We start from the raw sequence: 21,784 nt of genomic DNA on the forward strand, positions 1-21,784 counted from the left end.
CGATCCCAGGACCCTGAGATCATGACCTGAGCTGAAGGCAGATGCTTAACTGACTGAGCCACCCAGGTGCCCTGGACATCGTTTTACTTAAGTGATCAAATGTAGCATCATCAATAATGGGGCAAACTGACATTGTGTGCCTCCTTATATGAGGCAGTGGGAGGGAGGCATCATCACAGTTATAAATCAATCATGAGGAAAAAGATGAAGTTATAGTGGGAGCCCTTGTGCAAAACGATTGGCCTGGACTATTGAAAGTGTTGATGTTTTGGAAGAAAAAGAATGGCAAAAGAATTCCTTTAGATTAAAGAGACATAAAAGTTATAAGAAACAAATGCATCATATGGATATTAATTGGATCCTGGATCAAAAATAGAAAGCTCCAAAGGGCATTTTAGGGACATCGGGGGTTCAAATATGGACTACATATTGATCGATATTAAGGAATCCATGTTAAATTCTTGTGTAACAATGGTTTTGTGGTTACGTAGGAGAATGCCTAGTTCTTAGGTGATATGTATTGACGTATTGAGGGTTAATGTTATGATGTCTTCAGCTTGTTCTCAAATGGTTCAGCAGGAGTAAATTAGTGTATGCGTGCATGTGCACATGTGTGTGCACCTGTGAGAGAGAGCAAGCAAGTATGGCAAAATGTTAATCTCTGGTAAGTCTAAGTGAAGGGTATATGGGTGTTCAGTATGACCGTCTTCAGTATTGCTATAGCTTTGAAATTTTCAGAGGAAGAACAGGGACAAAAGAACATCATAATTTGTTTGTTTCAGAATGAATAGTATTGACTGAACATCCGTGATTTATTTTTTTTAAGTAAGGCAACTATCTCTTTTATTGATTGGAAGCTACCTGTTTCCATTAACCTTAGATAAGTAGAAATCATAGCATAAAATACAGCTGTTAGGTCTCAAATCATTGCTCTTGGTTTTTTGGATATTGCTGATTGTCATTATTATTATTATTTTTTTAAAGATTTTATTTATTTATGTGACAGAGAGACAGCCAGCGAGAGAGGGAACACAAGCAGGGAGAGTGGGAGAGGAAGAAGCAGGCTCCCAGCGGAGGAGCCTGATGTGGGACTCGATCCCGGAACATCGGGATCAGACTTGAGCCAAAGGCAGACGCTTAACGACTGCGCTACCCAGGCGCCCCATGATTGTCATTATTATTGAGACAGGTCCAAACTGAACATTTCTTCTGGTATTCAGTATTGTTTGTGGGCATTTGAGACTTAACTTCGTTTATACACTGGTACAGACTTAATCACTCAGTGTCCCTTTTTAATGTAATAATTTAAACACCACACAAATAGCGATTTCAGTAAACCTCTGTAAGAAAAATAACATTAGTGCCTATCTACTATGTTTTCTCACCAGAACCTACTCTTATTCAACTGGCAATAGTATCTGAAGTTTTCTTGGGTAAACAAATTCTCTATAAATCATCAGTGTGGTTACTATGGGATGTGACTCTGTCCTAGTTCTGTGTATCACACTTATCCTGCCTAGGGTGATTGGTTCTAAAGTACCCAGGGATCAAATCAGGCCAGTTAGTCAATGTATTGGAACTCTTTAGAAAGGGAAGGTATTGGGCGCGTGGGTGGCTCAGTTGTTAAGCGTCTGCCTTTGGCTCAAGTCATGATCCCAGGGTCCTGGCGTTCAGCTCCTTCCTCATCGGGCTCCCTGCTCAGCGGGAAGCCTGCTTCTCCCTCTCCCACTCCCCCTGCTGGTGTTCCCTCTCTTGCTGTGTCTCTCTCTGTCCAATAAATAAATAAAATCTTAAAAAAAAAAAAAAGAAAAGAAAGGGAAGGGAAGGTATCTCCCTCAGAGTTAATGCTGGTAGGATTTAAACTCAGAGCTGCTGGTTGCCACCTTTATTACTACATGCGTAGGGAGTGTGCATGACAGTGAACCCTATTATAGAAGAAAGACAGACTGAGGGAGGAAGGGAGGCAAGTTCCTGATAGCATCTTCTGCGTCTCTGGATCTAGCCATGCCTGAGCTTTTCAGTTACGTGAATTAATAAATAATAATACTATATCTTGATAAATTAATAATTTTTGATCATTTTCATTAATCCTGATTAATTCTTAATAAGTAAGAATTGTTCTTAAAGCTGTTTGAGTTGTGATTTATGACTAAAGTAGTTTGACTAATACAATGGTATGTAACAAGACTAGTACTTGAAATTTCAGAACTTTCTCGCTGTAATCCCGTGTTCTTTCCAAACTCAATATTGGCTAAGACTGGGCTGCACTACTGAAAAAAACTACCTCCTTATTTGGAAGTTAGTTGTAAGAACCGGTGCATTTGTGCTGTTCCGTCCATTTGCATACTTACTTCAGTTCCTGGACAATATATATTTTTAAAGACATGGAGAATGGTGTTAGTAGAAGAGAGGAAATAAATAGAGCATTCTCAAGTGACTGGTTTGTTCAGGTTAGGTATGTATGTGTGTAGGACAAAATGCATTTTTTTGCTCAGAAATGAAAAGGGTTCCTCTTTTGTCAAACTTGTTTTTATAAACTCATCTATCTCATATTTTTTCGTCATATGTCTAAACTTGAGCACTCTATTATCAAGTCTTTATCGGTAAACCCCTTCCCTATGATGGTACAGTTTGTACTCAGTTTTGGAGCACAGAAAATACTTGTTTCCTGTTTTGTACTTTTATAGTTTAGATGTATGATCGACATCTTTGTGCTTTGGTGTTTCAAAAATCTTAAGGCTATAAGGAGGAGTCACATTTATCATCATCAACGTATTCTCTGGAATGAATACACTCCCTTAGTGAAATCATGATGCAGGAAAAACACACCAAATATATCTGGTGGATTCTTGCCTTTAGGTGTGATTTCAAGGAAACTAAGACTAGCATAGTGGCCTGTGGAGGACATCACTTGTATTTTCTCTTTGGGGTAATCCGTGTTAAGGGAACTGAAGGGAGAAGTTGCTGGTAGGTAAGTGCTGGCTGTGAAGACAATTTGCACCTGTGGTTTTTGTGATGTGGGTTTGAGGAAGTGGGGTCAATGACTTAGGGGCCTCTCACTCTATAGACACGTATTTGGGAAAATGGCTTTGTGTGCCTAATAATTGTTTTAAGGCTTAGCCACTCTCTGTAGGACTGTATTTCCTGGAGATGGTCCATAGAACACCTCGGTCCAAATCACCAGGGGTGCTTTGTAAAAATGCGGAGATCTGGGCCCCACCCAATGTAGTGAATCAGAAACTCTGGGAATGGGCCCAAGAGTCAGCCCTCTTAAAATAAGTACCCACAGTTGATGCTTCTATTCACTGAAGTCCGAGAAGTATGCTCGAGGCAACATCAACTTTGACTTACATCAACTTTGAGCCCGAAAACCAAGTCTATGGCTTCGTTTGTCATTTAGCTACTTAAATATTCAATTTGTATAACATTTGAGTGAGTGTTTAAAGATGAATGGGAGTTTTGCAAAAGAATATGCTGATTTAATAAACTAAGAAGAAAGCTTAGAACAAAAGATTTTATGCATATGATAATTCAGGGCCAACTCAGTGAATGACAAAGCTTTTCTTTTATCTCCCCCAAATAATACTCTCTGGAAAATTTAATGTTAAAAAAAACCAAAGCCCAGCTCTTTCTCTTTGCCTTTTTAATAAGTCAATTATGCCTATTTTAATTATCCAATTTAAAACATTGAACAATTAAGGCCGTCAGATCTTGTACTAATGGTCAAATCAAACTACCCAGACCCCATTTTCTCCAGACATTTGTAAACCATACTTTATATGAAAATATAGCTCTCCACTTGTAGTAATTGGCAGAGTAGAACAGCCATTCTCAAAGACAGCGGTTTTTCAATGCTGGATGCACATTAGAATTACCTGGAGAAATTAAAAACACGATCTATACCAATATCCTCCTCTAAGTCAACTAAATCAGGACCTCTGGAAGGAGTGCTCATTTTCTTCTTAAATCCCCACGTGATCCTACTGTGAAGCGAAGGCTGGGATCCACTTCCTTCGGCGCTTCCCAGGCAGTGCAATCTCTAAGTGCCTCAGTGACTGAAGTTCAGCTAAGAACAATCATCGGTGGAGAGATTGCGTGAAGGCAATGCAGTTCATCCATTTCTAGTCTACCATCTTAAATTAAGCCAGGTTAGTAGAATAAGGGTAGTGTACTAGGACAGGATTGTAACACCCCAGCAGATTTTCTTTTTCGGAATCTTCTTTTTTATCATGCCATTTGCTTATATCAGGCATAAAATGCCGCAGGCTATCTTAAGGGACATATGTAAGAACAGACCGCAAAACGTATTTGTCTGCTCTATGGATATTGTTGAAGACTTGAATGACACGTCTTGCCGCTGTCTTTCAGGAGGTACTTGGGAGCAGGTTTTTCTGGTCTTATAATTAGGAACTCTAAATGTTTAATGGACTCATGAATTATGTAACTAATCAAGTTTTATTTGATGAGCTGCTAGAAGGTTTAGAGCCAAATTCTCGCCCTGAGCAGGTGTCATAGGAATTAATTTTGTATTAATTTTTCCATTTTTATCTTTATTCTCCCTTTTTCTTTCTCACCTCCATATAATTTATCATTTTTATTTTTATTTTGCATCCATTAAGCCACTGTAAACTGTTTAGGAACAAGACTAGGTGTAGATAACATTTATAAAAGTAGCTGCTGGTGCTAAGGATCAAATATCGCACCACAAAAGTGCAAGTCAACTGATGTCCTCAGTGTAAGCAAACTTGAATGGCATCAAAGCCAACCCATAAAACATGTATCTTGGGGTCCTAGACTAATTCTCATGCTGAAATAAAAATGCGTAAGACACAGTGGACAGGCACATATACATCAGAAGCGCTGTCATGCTACATTTATATATTTATCGCTGATGTATCGAAAGGGGCATTAAGGAGGGGTCAAGGGAGGAAAATGTATTCCTCATTTGAGTAGGAAGCCTATAGGAATCAAAAAAAGGTGAAGTTTCTACCCGGGGAGGATGCCCAAATTAAGCTTTAACAAGAAGGCGAATATATGGGAAGTGCAAATTTTTTTCAATCAGATCATCTTTGGTATCAATGATGAGGGGGAAAAAAAATCTAGGTTAAGTTAGATTTTTAAAAAGAACATAATTAGAAGACATTCTAATTAATGTACTTTTTTTTTTTTTGCAAAACACTCTGCAGTGTTTTCATGATTAGTCAATTAATCTCTACTATGTCACTACTAAGATGGCTGAATTGCAAGTAGGCATTTTAAAGAGAAAGGGTTCTAGAGTCTGATTATTATACAAAGGGAAGTTGTCAGGTTCTTACTAAATTGCATTGATGGATTATGATGGAAAAGATGTTATAAAGAAGATAAGATGAGTATTCCCATGAATTTGAGTGAAATTATTCTTTAAAAAGAAAACGATTAGTAGTAACCTACACTGAATGGACTTATTTGCATATGTAATTTGAGACACAGCTTTCCTCTTAGCTAGATCACCTCCTTTTATTAAATTATTTACCTCCTGATTGATACACAGGCATAACCCCTCTTTGAATTTTAAAAGAGAGCCTGGTTTTACACATGTATGTAAAGTCTGATTGCTGGCTTTTAATTTATATCAGCTACATAACAAAATATGACCTTCATCTTAATACAGTACAGCACATTTCTTTCTGTCGAAGACATTGAGTAGTTTTCACTATATCTGTGGTTTGTGTAATTATTACAAAAGTTGTATACAAAACCCTGCAAATATGCAAAAATTGCAAAATACACTCTGACAGCTAATGCTCTGAAAACACTTTATTACACAAATTACATTCAGATTCTGAAAATAGTGTTCTAACAGTGTAACCATCTAAAAATAAGACATCCCCAAAACACACCAACTGAAGGAGAAAATTAAAAAACGAATTTAAATAGAGACTTTTTTCTTTCCCTCGTTGCAATATAATGTTAGTGATTTTAAAAAAATAGAAGGAGATTTAGCAGCGTTGTCCTCATGTAGCACAAAGTTTCTCTTTACTGCCACAGGCTGAGAATGCTGAACAGGAAAGGCACCAAAGACAGACATCGGCAATGGAAGTGCTATTGGGAAAATACTGTGTTCAAGCAGAGAAGGGGGTTATTTACATCTACAGAAAAGTCTCGAAAATGCAAATGAGCAAACCTTCCATCATTAAATTAGTAGCGCGATGGAAGAAGAGGACCGTTTCTCTAGGCTATGTTCATATAAAGACAATGGCACTGATATGAACTTTTAGGAAACTCCTCAACTAGAAACAGAAGCCAACTAAATCAAAACAAAGGAAATAAAACGTGTACAGTCCCACATAGACTAGTACAGTTTACAATTAAATACACAAAACTCTAAACGTGCTAAGGGGAAAGGAATCTGGCATTCTTGGAAAAATCTCATCAACCTAAATCGAAGGCGGGTTTTCAGGAGGAAGGAAGTGAGGGTGCAGGCAGAGGCGCTGAGTACTCCTCTTCGGACTCGCTTCCATCGTCCTCATCTTTCTCTTGGTCACTCCCCTCGGTGCTCAGGCGGTCAAACCCTTTCCGGCTGTAGCCCTTCCGGCTCGCAAAGAAATTTCCGAGGTTTAAGCCTCCACTGCCCTTTCCTGAAGAAAGCACACAATGACATGGCACTGAGGTGAAGTTTGCACAAACGATTCTCCGTCTCCTTGTAAACTCTTAAATGGTAAACAAATTGGAAGTTGTGATGCTGAAGGGGTAGATATTAGCAACAAACAAAACAAAACACGTGACAGAGAGATACTTATCCTACAGACTCAGAAAGACATCACTCCCCTCATTTATTAAAATAAAAAGAAAGGGGCGCCTGGGTGGCTCAGTCAGTTAAGCATCTGCCTTCGGTTCGGGTCATGATCCCGGGGTTCCTGGGATCAAGCCCTGCATGGGGCTCTCTGCTTCTCCCTCTCCCTTTGTGCTCTCTCTCTCAAATAAATACATACAATCTTAAAAAAAATAAAATACATAAGAAAAAAGTTCCCCAGGATTATCCATGTGTGTCTGTAGGATTACTTCAGATTCATTTTTCAGCTCCTGCTTTTTCTGGCTCTCTGGAACTGGCATCCCTCAAGGAGCTCTTCATTTCAATGACTATATGAAAAGGTCATCTTCACTGTGACAAGCACTGACAGGCCGACAGAAGTGACAGAAAATTTACTGAAGACAAATGAAGGCAGATAAAAGGCAGGGGAGAGAATTAGATGATACAGAAAGGCAAAGTAGAACAAACTGAAACTGGGAAATCTGCCGCCAGAGCCACACACTTTGGTTTTAGTTGATGGCTTGCCTTCTGCCCTTCACGTTGCTGTGCCGCACACAAGGAGTTTAATTTTCCGAGAGAAAAATAAGAAATAGCTCCTTGCTCTATAAAGGACATGAGCTTGTTGACTTTGAGCCAATTGTGAAGGATTCTGAAAGGTCACAGGCATACCTCTAAGTCTTCCGAGCACTCTTCCTGAACTTGCCTCAAGTTTGTGTTCAGAATCTGCTAGAAAAAGATGGCACATTTCAAAATGAGTCCCAATCACCCTCCTCAACCATGGGTTCAACTTGCAATACAAAATCAGGAATTCATAAACCAATAAAAACAAGGCCTGGCTCTCGTCTGTGTGCAGTTCTAAGGGGGGAAAAGGCAATATATTCTTGTGACGTATCTAAGGGCCAGAGCTGCGTTTGACTCCTGCTTGAGTCTCTTATAGGCTGTGCAATCTCAATAAATTGCTTCTCAGAGCCTCGGTTTTGTCCTCAGAGAACAGAGGGATCAATGACAATCCCCACCTATCTGCAGGGTTTAGACGGGATACTGCGTGTGATGTGCTCAGAACAGTGCCTGGTACATAAACAGTACGTGCTCAAGAAAGAGTCGTTATTTTGATTAGGACAGAATTAAATTACCAAGAATTTGTATTAATTTGGAAGCTCTGGTTATTATAATTCAGGAGTTTTTGTCTTACGTTTTAGTCTTTCTATGAAGAACAGAACACTGTTCTGCTTGAGAAAGCTTCGGATCCACGTAGATCATTTCTCGTTTGTGTAAGACTTCACTGAAGGCAAGGACCTACAACACTGCGTATTTTCAGTCATAATGGTGAAGTGGCCCTGCCCAGCTCCATGAAGGACGGACTTTCTTTATGGGGAGGCGGGACTCCCAGTGGACTCTCTTTCTCCCTTTGCTCTCTCTCTCTTTCTGCACTTTTTGTCCTGGCTTCCCTTCAGGGCACTCCCTTCGGGGCTATGGTCATGGGAGTGAGGCTCGGGGTTCTCCCATGAAGTCTCTAGCCAGGAGTGGAGGCAGCATCACGAGAAAAAGCTAGCAGGCAGATGACAGAGGACACGGAGAAGAGTGGGTGTGGGGAGAAATAGGCAGGAAGGGAAGAATCTGCTAAGACTGTCAGAAGGCCAACAAATCAGGCTGTAAATTCAATAAGGATGCAGGACAGCCCTCACTGGGCTTTGTATCCCCCGTGCCTAGCATGGTGTCCGCCGTGGAGATGACATACGGTAAGTACGTGCTGAATCAATATGGAAGGTCTTTGATGAGGGTTACTAAAAATTCTCATGGACTGGACAAAATCTATCCTGCACAAATACTGAAAAAGGGTGAGAGGTGACCTACTTTTAAAGTAAATGTATTAGATGGAACCATATGAAACTGCAATTTTTCTAACTAAAACATGATTGAGTAATGGTAATTTCATCTGGTGTGACCTAGGTCTCTGCCTTCCCCGCACCCTCCCGTGCACTCGGTATTCTGTAAAGTGCCACGTCCCATGTGCTTAACAGCAAACAGGGGAGACCAAACCTTCCTGATTCCCCAGCCACTCCTTCCGGTGTGGGTGGACTGCCGACAGGCCTGCTGCCTGCCCCTGGGCCCCCGTGTGTTCCTGATGCTCTGTATTTGTCACTGCATTACCACTCTCTCTCGTTACCTTTATGTCATCTCGTTTATTACGTGTCATCTTTTCTGTGAGCTCCACTTGTTTATTCAGTCATTTTTCTAACAACTATTTATCAAACCCCTAGTGCCGGGAACTGTTACTGTGCTGAGGACACATCAGTAAACAAGCAAACATGTAACAGTCTTGCTGTCGGCAGCTTCCATCTAACTCCATGAAGACAGTGGCTGTGTTATTAGTCTTTGCCTCTGCTCACCACAACAGGGCTCAAAAGTTCTTTTTTGAAGAGTTAACTGTATTTTTTTGCAGAGCTTTATTGATTGCAGATGAAAAGCAAACCAGTCCTAGAAAAATTCCCTTTCACAACTTATTAAATGGAATCCTCTGTTTTTTGTTTCTGTGTCCTTTTCTGTGTCAGGGCTTTGCCATGGGCACTGAATCCCTGCCACGGTCGCCTTGGCCTGAAATAGAATCAGATGCTATTTCTTGATCAAATGCTGCCTCCCACCCTGGCCCATGGATTCCTTCCCGGACGCAGCTGTAGACTCTTGCCTGAGGACCTGGGGACCCAGCCAAAGGACTGCTCCTGAGAGGTGAGAATCGAGGGTTGGATTATTTCTTGGTCTATTTGAATGTCTTGGAAAGAATCCAGCTCCTGGGTCCTATACAATGATGATGATTTAATAAAATACTGTCTCCAGTACTGGACCCTGCCTTGTTTGGTAAAGGAAGGCTGATGGCCTAAGTCGTGACTATTTAAAAACTACCAAACCATCTATTAGAGAAATAGCTGGTTTCCTGAGAAAGTTGAGGTTTAAGACAAGTATCCTGTATGACTTCTTAGGACTTTTAAAACTTTTTTACCAATGATTATTCCTCAGAGTCTTCGGTGGTATTAACTGAGCACTTACTATGTGACAGGTACTGTGATAAATGTTTTCTGTTTATTATTTCATTTAATCCTCACACAACCTTGTGAGTGTTTTATCCCCACTTTATAGATGAGGAAACTGTGGCTTGGGGAGATTAAGTAACTTGCCCAAGGTCATGTAGCTAGGAGCTAAAGCCAGACTGGGGGTGGGGGGGATGTAACTCCCAAATAACTGACCCAGGTATTCTGAGGAGTGGGCCTGTTTCTAACATCAAACATCTCCTCCTTCCTGACCCTGATTTAGACTGACTACTACTTATCTACACAGTTTCATGTGGAGACATTAACTGGGCTTACATCAATTGCTAAAAGGCAGTATTAAAGGTTATATTTTAATCTAACTATCCCAATTTCTGAGGCTTCAGATATTGTTCTACTGTGATACTAACTATAGACAACATATGGAACATACATAATAACACCAAAAAAGGCAGAGAGCACTTAAAAAAAAACACTGAAAAAAATCATGACAAAACTTTGAGGATAATCAGGCCAAACACTCTTTCAAAGGTAGGTTCCAGTTCAAGGGGCTCGTTTTACTTGCCTCCAAAGGCCTTTGATTTTTTCCACCGAATATATAAGGCAATGGCCAGCAGGACAACCACCGGAATAACCAGGAGGGTTGTAATGAGAACAATGGGCACTCCCAAGCCCGGCTCTTTGATCAGATTCTGTTTCTCTTGCATCTTCTGCAACTCTGTGGAGGCGGGTTTGTTCTCCATTTTGGTTTCAACAACTGCCTCGGATTCTTCAGGGAAAGAAGAGTTCACAATATTCAACTGACTCAAAGATCCCCAAACCCTCCCGCCCACCCCTACCCAGGCAAATCAACAACCGCTCATAAAGAACTCGTTGAGGTCAGTGCATGTGGGGTTCACATTTCCATATCTGAATCTACCAAGCTACCAAGCTACGATTGCTGTTGTGATTAGTACTTTCCACCCAGTGGTTTTGTACCTTTAAATTGGTTTTCTTTGATTCTGCCCTTTACTCCCTCTTGAGCTATAATTCCATAAAAAAGATATCCTCCTTTTGCATTTTTTTTCAAAGTTAAAATGAACAGGCAGCACAGTGCAGGGCAAAGAATTGGTGTGCATCCTGGAGTCAAATGAATCGGGGCTGAAATCCCAGTTCTCCTACAGAACTAGCTGTGTAACTTTGGGCAAGTTACTTAAATGGTCTGGGCCTTAGTAACCTCATCCGTAGAACTGTGACGATAAAAAAGACACCTCCTTCAAAACCTGCTGAGTGTGTTTGTCATAGAGAAGGTGCTTAATGAGTACATTTCCTTGAATCTTTAGTTTTTGAATCTTGTTACTGTTCAGTGAGTTATTGGTACATCACAGGCATAGTTGCACACGTTAATTCTAGGATTACAAACTGGAAAAAGAACCTTCTCAGGTTCTTTTATACAGTTCCCAGCAAGCCAGGAGGGTACACAGAGGTGCTGTATCATATTGTTGTTGGTGAAATCAGCTTATAGAACAATTTCCTGATATTGACCAGTATTGGGCAGATATTAGGCCTAAAGTGCTTTTTGGGAACTGACACAGTGAAACCATATAAGCTGCTTCAGGGATTTTTGTAACTACTGACTTGAAAATGAGGTTGAGCCTTGTGACGTTCTTGCCCTGCAGAAGCACATACGTGTACTCGTACAAAAACCCTAGTGTGCAAAGGCTAGGCGTTACAACCACGTGTTTGCCAAAAGGCTTACCGGGTTTCTGGGACTTGCGTTTTTTGGTGTGCCCTTCTACCCTATGATACAGAGTGTATCACATGGCCTCAGGGAGCTTTTGACCAAATGGCAGAAATAGGTGGTTTAACACTATCAGGAAAATCTTTGGTTAATGTTTAATAGGTATAGGCACAGCTTAGTAGCTTGCTGGACATTTCCCCAAGGAAGCATTTCTCAATTTACTTACGATACTATAAACACAATTTGTGAGACACACAACTGGCAGGTCCCAGCTTTTTGCTTCCATGTTCTGAGCCAGCTTCCTTCAATTCTATCTCCTGAGCACTGGCAATATTCTGTTTCAGGAAATGTTCTCATTTAATCATCACACCAAGCCTATGAGTAGGCACTCTCACCACTTTACAGATGGCCGCATAGTCCGCATTTCCTTCCCTGTACTATGGCTAAGGTGAGACCATAATGTCTCCTCTTTGTCCAGTGGAGTGGCTCTTGAAACACCAGCAGGAGAGAAGGAAAGGAATTGGCTCGTAGATTTAGATGGTTCAAATTCAGCCTGTCTAGATCTGTTTTCAAGAGGAGCATAAGTATCATTCTCACTCTCCCTGCCCACTAACTGTTGTGTCTTTTTCTTCGTGTCTGTGGAAGAGATATGCAAATTGTTCTGTTTTATTTAAGCTCTTTCTATATTTCTATAGGAAGATAACAATAAATAGAGGATAGGATTCAAAAATATACCAAAGATGTAGATTGGTAATCAAGAACTTGTTGCCTGGAAAGGATGTGCTTCTATATGAAGGTGACTATAACCGGAGCAGTTGCATAGCATTTTGTGTCATTAGTGGTTTACCTCCACCAAAGACAATGGCTGTGCCAGCTCATCTCCAGTTTCCTTTAAGGCAGAGCTAGGATTGGGCTCCAGTGAAAGGAAACAAGAACTGGAAAGTAGGTGACAGACTAACAGAATCAGTTTAGCATTCACAGAGAGTGTGCTGAGAATGAGGTAATGAACTTGCTAAGGTGCACACTCTGCACTTCAGAAATTCTTGATTTCCACACCCCTTCTGGTTCTCTGAGTGTCACCTACTAAAAATACTCAAACATTCCCACTTTTGGAACCCACTGAAGTATGCTCAGATTTTTAAAAGACACTCTACATTTTAAAGAAAGAGGGTAAAAATTTAAATTTCCCATCTAAAACAAAGAAAGCAATATTGTTCTTTCTCAGGAACCTTTAAAAGTGGAGTAAAAAGTCTGAAAAATAGTTATGATTTAAGATCCTAGGAATTTCATTCAAAGCGTTAATAATTCAAAATTCTTCCACTTTTTATTCTAAATTCCTTAATTAAAAATTCTTTAATTAAAAATTAAATTTTTCATTTGGAGCATCCCTGATGAAGGGACAGTGAAGAAGCTCTACCACTGGCTAGAACCTGGGGCTTCTGGAAGGTACAGGGTGCCTCATATGACATTTTCTATCACATAAGATGCCAGATGTATTCCACTGAAAACAAAAATGTCTTCAAACAAGCTCTTCTGGTATCCTTATAGATACTTGGAAATAAATACAATTTTGAAAAGCTGATGTATAGATAGGACGTTTTTTCCCTTCTTTAAGCACCGAGTTTAGAAAGGGAAGCTAGGTGCATTCTTGGGTGAGCTCACACATAGAAGCATGTGCGTGTTTCTTTCCCCTGGAGAGAAGGGGAGAAGTCCAGAGACGGATTGAATTGGAACAAGTCAGATAGTAAAGGAGAGACATTCTTAATACAGGAGCTCAGCAACTAATACCCAGTTCATTACAGAGAGAACTGAAGGCTGAAGGTTTCAGATGGCGTACTAGCAAGTAACAAGAAAAGTGCATATAGCACCAATGAGATTAGTCTCTTCCTCCCTCCCTCCTTTCCCTCCTTCCTTCCTTCCCTCCCTCCTTCCTTCCCTCCCTCCCTCCTTCCATCCTTCCTTGCCTCCTTCCTTCTTTTTTTTCTTTAATGCAATGTGCTTCCCTTATAATGTGTTGTTCTATATAAGGCCTAAGATACTAACTGCACTAGATAGTTTCTTTTTATTTTATTGAGACTGATTCACCATCATCATCTTTTATTTTGGGGAGGGAGGAGTGAAGGCTATGATTTTGGTGGGACATTGGCATACCTGTTTTGTCCCTAGCGACTTTCTTTGAAAACCCCTTTACTAAGTTTCTGATCATCACAAGTTCTCTTATCCCTGCAACTCCCTGTGAACACAACACTGGTCCCAAAACACTGTCAGTATTCATCAGTTATGTGACCGTTCAGAGTGGGGGCAAGTGTCATCAGAGGTTATATGAAGTTGGAAATTTATAAGGCTGCTAAATCTGGGATGTTTCTCCCTCTCTTTTGTAAGAAGTGGTTTAAATTAAGCTTCCAGATTTCGATAAAAGACAAGTTTTTGGAGACTCAGCATGATTTACATTCCCTTCTGTAATAAGAAAATAATCTTAAAAAAAGAAAGATTTAATGAGAGTCATATGGGTTCAAAGAGGACTAGAACAAACTTCATTCGCATCTTATTGAAAAAGGACTGTCATGACAAGATATTTCAATACCATCTACTATTCTGCATTCTGTGTTCTGTCACAAGCCTGGGAGGTTTTCTGACCAAACGCAGTCAGTGCACTGAGGAAAGAGGAAATGGCCTGGGAGAGCCGTGTTCATCCTTCACTGGCCAGGCAAGAAGAGATCAGTGTGGTTGAGCTGTTCTCAGCAGGTCAAGCAGTATAATGTCAGATTTTTTGGGTGGGAGTTATTTAAACAGAAATGATTTGAGGCCACTTTGAAACCCCAGAGATTTCAGAGTAAACGTCAGCCATCCCCACCCGGTAGCTCTTGGCAGAATTTACGGGAAGTGAATTGGTGGTATTCATCTCTCCTCAGCAGCATAAGAACAGTGGTTAAGAGCACAGGCTTCAGTGCCAAACACACTGTGGTTTAAACCTGGCTCTGCCACTTCCTATCTTCGCAGTAATTCTGATCTTCAATTTCCTCATATGTAAAATGGGGATAATAGCAATTATCACATGGTCGGTGGAAGGAATTACTTAGTATTTTTGTACAGCTCATTGTGCTCCATAAGGGATAGCTATTACTAATAATAATGGCTTTATTCTAGAGCAAACAACTCACCAATAATTCTATAGGTAACAATCACAGAAAAATAAAGGATCAGGCACTCTTTGATATGGGTGTGGTATGAATGCCACTCAGTAGAGTCACATGGGTTGAATCTCTACGAATGCCAAACAATTGCTATTTATTTATTTTATAATATTATCTTACCCCTTTCAACCTTGAGCCGGCTATAGTCTCTTAGCTGCCTACATAAACTCCCTAAACTCCCTCTCGGTTCTTGCTTCTCTGCATCTCTTTCCACCTGCTTTCACGAGAAAGGAAAACACGTAAGCCTACGGTTAGGTCTGAATATCGAGGTGAATCATTTGTAAAGAAACGAATAATGGAATCACTTGGCTACTTAAACATTAAGAGCACCTTTAGTGAGTTCTTAATTTCACATGACCACGTCAAAACCCTGCAGACAGTAGAACTTGTACGAATATAGACTGATCCTAGGAAAGGGAAAAAAATGATTCGACTGGGATTCCTACTAACACCAGTGGTTGCTTACCAGGAGCTAAATTCCATTTCCCATTCCGGGTAGTATATACTAAAGCTATACTTACTCGTATATATGCATACGTATGTATGCGCGGCCACACACACACACACACACACACACACACACACACACACACATGCTCCTTACAGGTTATAAGTCTCCTGAAGTCAGGCACAGTTTCATTTCCCTTAAACCCGTTCTAGTGCCTTATAGTTAGACGGCCCTCAGTAAATGTTGGGGCAAATGGTGCTAAGATTGGAGCTTAGGGAGCCGCTCATCTTTTCAGGCCCCTATCACGCTATCTTACTCACTTAGACTAGAGCCCATTAAGCAAGGCCTTTTCCAGTATACTGGATGGTATTTTTCCACTTGCCTGAGGTTAACATGCTTCTAAAAGTGACTGGCTGACTTTTTTTCTCCCTGAATGTCTCTGGCCCCCTTGTTACAGAATCACTTTCGATCACCTGAAATCAGTGAATCTGAGCCCATTATTACCACTCCAGTTACCAGAGAAAACAGTGGCAACATGCAGGTTTAAGGGCTCGGTACATAGTGGAAGTTATGGATAATTTACCAGATTACATATTTTTAGTCTGATCATTTTTGAAGTGCAATCAAGAGCCATAAAAGAATTCAGCACAAATAGCTTGGGTTTCAGAGTCATAAGAGACCAACCTTTGGTTTCCTGGACCTCAATGCCGGCCTTTTTAACTGATCGATGTTCCATTTCTATAAGCAAAGGAAAAAGAAAACCAGAATCTCCAAAAAAAGCTTGAAAACTTAAATTTTGACATTAATTTTACCCAGTGGAAAATATTTCCTTAATTCATCACATGCATTATTATATTACAAAGGAGTTTAAGACAAACCACTAATTAGGTGCCAGGCGCATGAATCCTGGATAAAATCTCCTAGTGAAAGCTGAAGTACTTCCAAACTCTTCATACTTAAAATGAGATTTTCCTTGTGGAGTTCCTAATATTGTATTATATCTGAAATATCAAGTGGTTCTGTTTTCAGGTGGACATATAGACCGATTACTAATTCTGCCATGTTTGATCACCAGTCTTCTAGCTCACATAAATAGATTTGACTAGCTAAATACTAGAATGCAAAGACATGAGACATTTGTGTAGCCTCCGATGGCAGTCTTAACTGTTCCAGAAGTATTATGTTTGAGATTTAGCAGTCGGGTGCATTCTGGATTACACAGAGAGTCCCTCTCTTTCAAAGCCGAACGCTAAACTGCAGCTTCTCAACTTGGGAAGTCTTTCCAAAATACACATAGTATCACCCCCTTCTTCCTACAGATCTCCAGTGAGGTCTGGCCGTGTGTGTTAATGAAGCCCTCCCCAGGGGACTTGGATATGCATCTCTGTTGAGTGTAGGCCAGGAGGGTGGTATCGAGAGCCTTAGACCAAAGTCTTAATGAGTTTAAGTATCATATTGCTATCTACGAAGTGAAGGTGTGGTCTAGATTTCTGAGGTCTTTTCTAGCTTGAAAGGTACTCTGTCATTTTTTAATTCTGAAAAGCCTGGGCTTAGTCTTGGAATTGGGAATTACCCATCTCTCTTTGCCTTCCTGTCTGCCTATACCCTCTTGGAGGAGGTAGGTCGTGGGAGGCTACACTTGCAAGGGGAATGGGAAGCTATTGCTGGAGTAGAGTAGGCCACGCGCACCTCTGTGCACTTAACCTGAACTGAGTCCTTATTACAAAATGGCGAAAGCTACTCAAAGGACAGTTCTGAAGATTGCAGTTACCAAATTTACTTGGGCTCCAAGATCTGTATCGTATCTGATTAAAGTTTTTGGACTCCTGATTTTACTTTTCTTTGTTATAACTTACATTTTTTCTTCACTGTGATTTTTACTTTTCCTTATTATAATTAGTATTTACCTTCATCAGTTCCCAATGTCCGTATTATTTCTCAATCTAAGATTGCCTGTTGCAGCTCCTGACACCTCAAATTTACCATTCCTTTCCTTTACTCCATCTTCTCCTATGGTTTGGACCCTGCCATATCTTAAAAGCATCTCTGGACTTTGGGTTTTGTGGCCTGTTAAGCATTTATTATGGTTGAATCTAGAAAGCTTATGTTTCTTAGTATGGTATCAGAGTTTAGGTTAGTATACTTCTCAAGAATTAGAAATAATGTCCAAATTGCAATTAGAAAATTTCCAAACTAGCTGGCTTGGTCCCAACAGAGAAGCTCTTCTGTCCCCAGACATACTTTTGAATTACATGAAATAACAGCTCGGTCTTTTGAACAAGCTGCAGTCTAAAGGGAAAACGCAGAGTGCTTCCTGCTTGGGGTAATGCGTGTCTGCCACCGAGGCTGGCACTGCTCGATGCTCAGCAGCTACTGAGGGCTGAAGAGCCACACGGGAAGTGATACCAGCGTGGAAGCCAGTCAGCCCCTCTGCTTTGCCAAAGCCATCATCTCCCTCTGCAACTAAGCTGGAATTAACACTGGCTTTCAATGTAACAGACATTACTCCAGGCATCAAGAATTTCCTGTGGAGTATCTGTGGAAACAAGGGGATAACCGCCAGGAAAAAAAAAAAAAAGCTGTTTCTCTCTACTTTTTAAAAATTAATTTAATCCCTGAAATGAAACCGAACAGGTCTTTTAACAACTGCCCGTTATATTTTGATCTCCCACTCCTATCAGTAAAAAGAGAAGGAAATGCAGATATTGCTTTCACATGCTTTTAGGCAACCAAGCGGAGGGAAGATACGGACGGGAATACGTCAACGCCATACTTTCAGTCAAGGTGAACTTCCAGACGGTGTTGGTGTGAGCGTCTCCGACGTACACGGTCCCGTCTCCAGACGCAGCAATATCGTGAGGCATGTCAAAGTGCTGCCGGAAGAAGAAGCACACACGAGGGGGGTGAGCCTCTCCTTGAATTCTTCAGGAAAAGGCAGGAAAACAAAGCAAAGCCCACAACAAAACGATAAGCCTCTTAATCAATCAATCTAGAATTCCACGGGAGCGGCTCTAGGCCAGAGGAGCCATGCGCTCACTCACGGGCACCCGCCCGACGACGCGTGATGTAGCCACCGGAAAACGTGCAGGGACCCTCACCACTGACGTTCAAGTCTTTTAAAAGCGAACATTTAGAAGATTATTGTTTTACAGTTTTGTGTACTCGGTGTTCCATTATCTACCTATGTATTTATATTTTTGCCTTCATGTTTCTTTTTTAATCACTATCACATTTGCCTGTTTTAATCTACACAAAAAAAAAGACCGAGTATAATTTTTGTTATTATTCCCATCAAGCTATCATATGCCTCCTGAAAAACTATTTATATGTTTCTGATGAGAAGAGTCATTTCAAAGATTCAGGGCATTCAGACTATTCCTGAAGCACACATCAGGAGACATGCAGCAGCAAGGGGATTGTTTTCTCTGAAGCCAGTGCTTCATATTTTCAGTCAGCAAAAGAAACAAATTGAGTGTTATCTCCAAGTACGTCCTGGGCTTGCTTGCTTGCTTTTTTTTTTTTTTTTTTTTTACCTACTTTAGATATTCAGTGTTTCAATGTCTTTCTTCCTGACCTATTTCCATTTCAAATCACTGCCATCTCAGTCATAAGGACACAAGAGATAGGGGAGCACTTTCTGTGGGGGAGCACTTTGTGTCTTTCTCGAGGCCACCAAACGAGTTCCTGGAAGAGCAGCCTTAAAATGTTGTGCTGCTGGGGCACCTGGGTGGCACAGCGGTTGGGCGTCTGCCTTCGGTTCAGGGCGTGATCCCGGTGTTCTGGGATCGAGCCCCACATCAGGCTCCTCCGCTACGAGCCTGCTTCTTCCTCTCCCACTCCCCCTGCTTGTGTTCCCTCTCTTGCTGGCTGTGTCTGTGTCATATAAATAAATAAAATCTTTAAAAAAAAAAAATGTGCTGCTGCCATTTCTGTCTGGCGACTGAAGGTTTCAAAGGTGCCACGTGGCCACCAGTTGGCAGGACACTCTTGAGGCTAATGGACCTGTCTGAATATACGGTTCTCAAAAATATGACCAGTGCGTAAGAACAGGAGCACATCCCGACTCTGGTCTTATCAGGTGGCATCTGCCCACTTCGATCTGCTGAGTACAATGGGCACCAATGAGCCTAACGACAGTTCTTAGCTCACTTGAGGCGGGGCAGAATACACGCTGTGGAGATACTGTTATACTTTGAAAGTCATCAACAGTTTGTCACGTTGAAAAGAAAAATGAGACAGCCATGCCAACGAGGCTCATCCCTTCATACTATCAAATGAGCTGTGACAAATGTGCATGAGAAGAACAGAAAGCCAGAAATCAAAATGTTGCCTGTGGATCTCACAAGCCAGTCATTAAATGCTCATCTTTATTTTGGGTTCAGCTAATATGTGGCAACAGGCTTGCAAATTACAGGCAGTTCCTCTTCTGTACCGAAGTATGTTCTTAGGAACCGCTTTGCAAAACATATGGTTGTAAAGTGCTTCATATTTTCTGATAGGAAAAATAATATAACAGAACAAAGGTGAGGGGAAGATGTGTGAACTATTCACTGGCTAAAGATTTTGCTTTAAATAAATCACAATATGTCATCAATTCAAGGCTACAATAACAGTAAACCTCTATCTGTGGTTCTCAAATGGATCCAGGGAGCCAAGGGTTCTGTTGGAAATACTCTGTGGCCATTAGGGGGCTCAGGAGGAAGATAGCGGATTCTTTTGGGTTTTCCATATAGAGTATCATGTCATCTGCGAAGAGAGACAGTTTGACTTCTTCTTTGCCGATTTGGATACCTTTTATCCCTTTTTGTTGCCTGATTGCTGTTGCAAGGACTTCTAGTACTATGTTGAATAATAGTGGCGAGAGTGGGCATCCTTGTCGTGTTCCTGATCTTAAAGGAAAGGCTTCCAGCTTTTCCCCGTTGAGAATAATATTTGCTGTAGGTTTTTCATAGATGGCTTTTATGATCTTGAGAAATGTACCATCTATTCCTACACTCTGAAGGGAAGTTATAGAGCAATTCAGTAATGTGGCAGGATACAAAATCAGTGCTCAGAAATCAGTTGCATTTCTATACACGAATAATGAGACTGAAGAAAGAGAAATTAGGGAATCCATCCCATTTACAATAGCACCAAAAACCATACGTTGCCTTGGAATTAACTTAACCAGAGACGTAAAGGAACTATATTCTAGAAACTATAAATCACTCTTGAAAGACATTGAGGAAGACACAAAAATATGGAAAAATATTCCATGCTCATGGATCGGAAGAATTAACGTAGTTAAAATGTCCATGCTACCCACAGCAATCTACACTTTCAAAGCTATCCCGATCAAAATACCGATGACATTTTTCAAGGAACTGGAACAAACAGTCCTTAAATTTGTATGGAACCAGAAAAGGCCCTGAATCGCCAAGGAACTGTTGAAAAGAAAAAACAAAGCTGGGGGCATCACAATGCCGGATTTCGAGCGGTACTACAAAGCTGTGATCACAAAGACAGCATGGTACTGGCACAAAAACAGACACATAGGCCAATGGAACAGAATAGAGAACCCAGAAATGGACCCTCAGCTCTCTTGGCAACTAATCTTTGATAAAGCAGGGAAAAACATCCAGTGGAAAAAAGATAGTCTCTTCAATAAATGGTGCTGGGGAAATTGGACAGCTACATGCAAAAGAATGAAACTTGACCACTCTCTCACACCATACACAAAGATAAACTCCAAATGGATGAAAGACCTCGATGTGAGACAGGAATCCATCAAAATCCCAGAGGAGAACATAGGCAACAAACTCTACGACATCGGCCAAAGCAACCTTTTTCATGACACATCTCCAAAGGCAAGAGAAACAAAAGATAAAATGAACATGTGGGACTACATCAAGATAAAAAGCTTCTGCACAGCCAAGGAAACAATCAAAAAAACTAAGAGGCAGCCCACGGAATGGGAGAATATATTTGCAAATGACACTACAGGTAAAAGACTGGTATCCAAGATCTACAAAGAACTTCTCAAACTCAATACGCGAGAAACAAATAAATCATAAAATGGGCAGAAGATATGAACAGACACTTTTCCAATGAAGACATAAGAATGGCTAACAGACACGTGAAAAAATGTTCAAAATCATTAGCCATCAGGGAAATTCAAATCAAAACCACATTAAGATACCACCTTACGCCAGTTAGAATGGCAAAAATTAACAAGGCAGGAAACAGCAATTGCTGGAGAGGATGTGGAGAAAGGGGATCCCTCCTACATTGTTGGTGGGAATGCAGGTTGGTGCAGCCACTCTGGAAAACAGTGTGGAGGTCCCTTAAAAAGTTAAAAATTGAGCTACCCTATGACCCAGCCATTGCACTACTGGGTATTTACCCCAAAGATACAGACGTAGTGAAGAGAAGGGCCATATGCACCCCAATGTTCATAGCAACATTGTCCACAATAGCTAAATCGTGGAAGGAGCCGAGATGCCCTTCAACAGATGACTGGATTAAGAAGTTGTGGTCCATATATACAATGGAATATTACTCAGCCATCAGAAAGAACCAGTTCTCAACATTTGCTGCAACACGGACGGC

General features: G+C 40.9%; 2 protein-coding genes across 29 annotated transcripts in view; one reads left to right on the plus strand and one right to left on the minus strand.

The window, feature by feature from the left end:
- Positions 1-21,784, plus strand: part of GIN1 (gypsy retrotransposon integrase 1) — an 89,658-nt gene that overhangs the window by 44,288 nt on the left and 23,586 nt on the right. For 3 of the 5 annotated variants that reach the window (XR_006781545.2, XR_006781548.2, XM_045808336.2), the window contains one exon: positions 9,343-10,401. Coding sequence is in view for 1 of the 5 variants with exons in the window: in XM_045808336.2 (XP_045664292.1) it covers positions 9,343-9,362 (20 nt within the window). In the remaining 4 variants the exon portion in view is untranslated. Of the gene's footprint in view, positions 1-9,342; positions 10,402-17,921; positions 18,055-21,784 lie in introns of those variants that run through there. The other 2 variants (XR_015724356.1, XR_015724357.1) reach the window with 2 other exon arrangements.
- The window catches only part of PAM (peptidylglycine alpha-amidating monooxygenase), a 270,852-nt gene continuing 254,846 nt past the window's right edge, over positions 5,779-21,784 (minus strand). For 9 of the 24 annotated variants that reach the window (XM_045808310.2, XM_045808312.2, XM_045808307.2 and 6 more), the window contains 5 exons: positions 17,970-18,069; positions 15,881-15,934; positions 10,400-10,603; positions 7,460-7,516; positions 5,779-6,617 (listed from right to left, as the gene is read on the minus strand). In XM_045808310.2, coding sequence (XP_045664266.2) covers positions 6,436-6,617; positions 7,460-7,516; positions 10,400-10,603; positions 15,881-15,934; positions 17,970-18,069 — 597 coding nt within the window. In that variant the 3' untranslated portion in view covers positions 5,779-6,435. The remainder of the gene's footprint in view (positions 6,618-7,459; positions 7,517-10,399; positions 10,604-15,880; positions 15,935-17,969; positions 18,070-21,784) is intronic. The other 15 variants (XM_045808311.2, XM_045808317.2, XM_045808328.2 and 12 more) reach the window with 5 other exon arrangements.

Source organism: Ursus americanus, chromosome 5 (assembly GCF_024610735.1).
Source record: "Ursus americanus isolate L20-20 chromosome 5, mUrsAme1.1.p, whole genome shotgun sequence".
Taxonomy (NCBI): Eukaryota; Metazoa; Chordata; class Mammalia; order Carnivora; family Ursidae; genus Ursus; species Ursus americanus.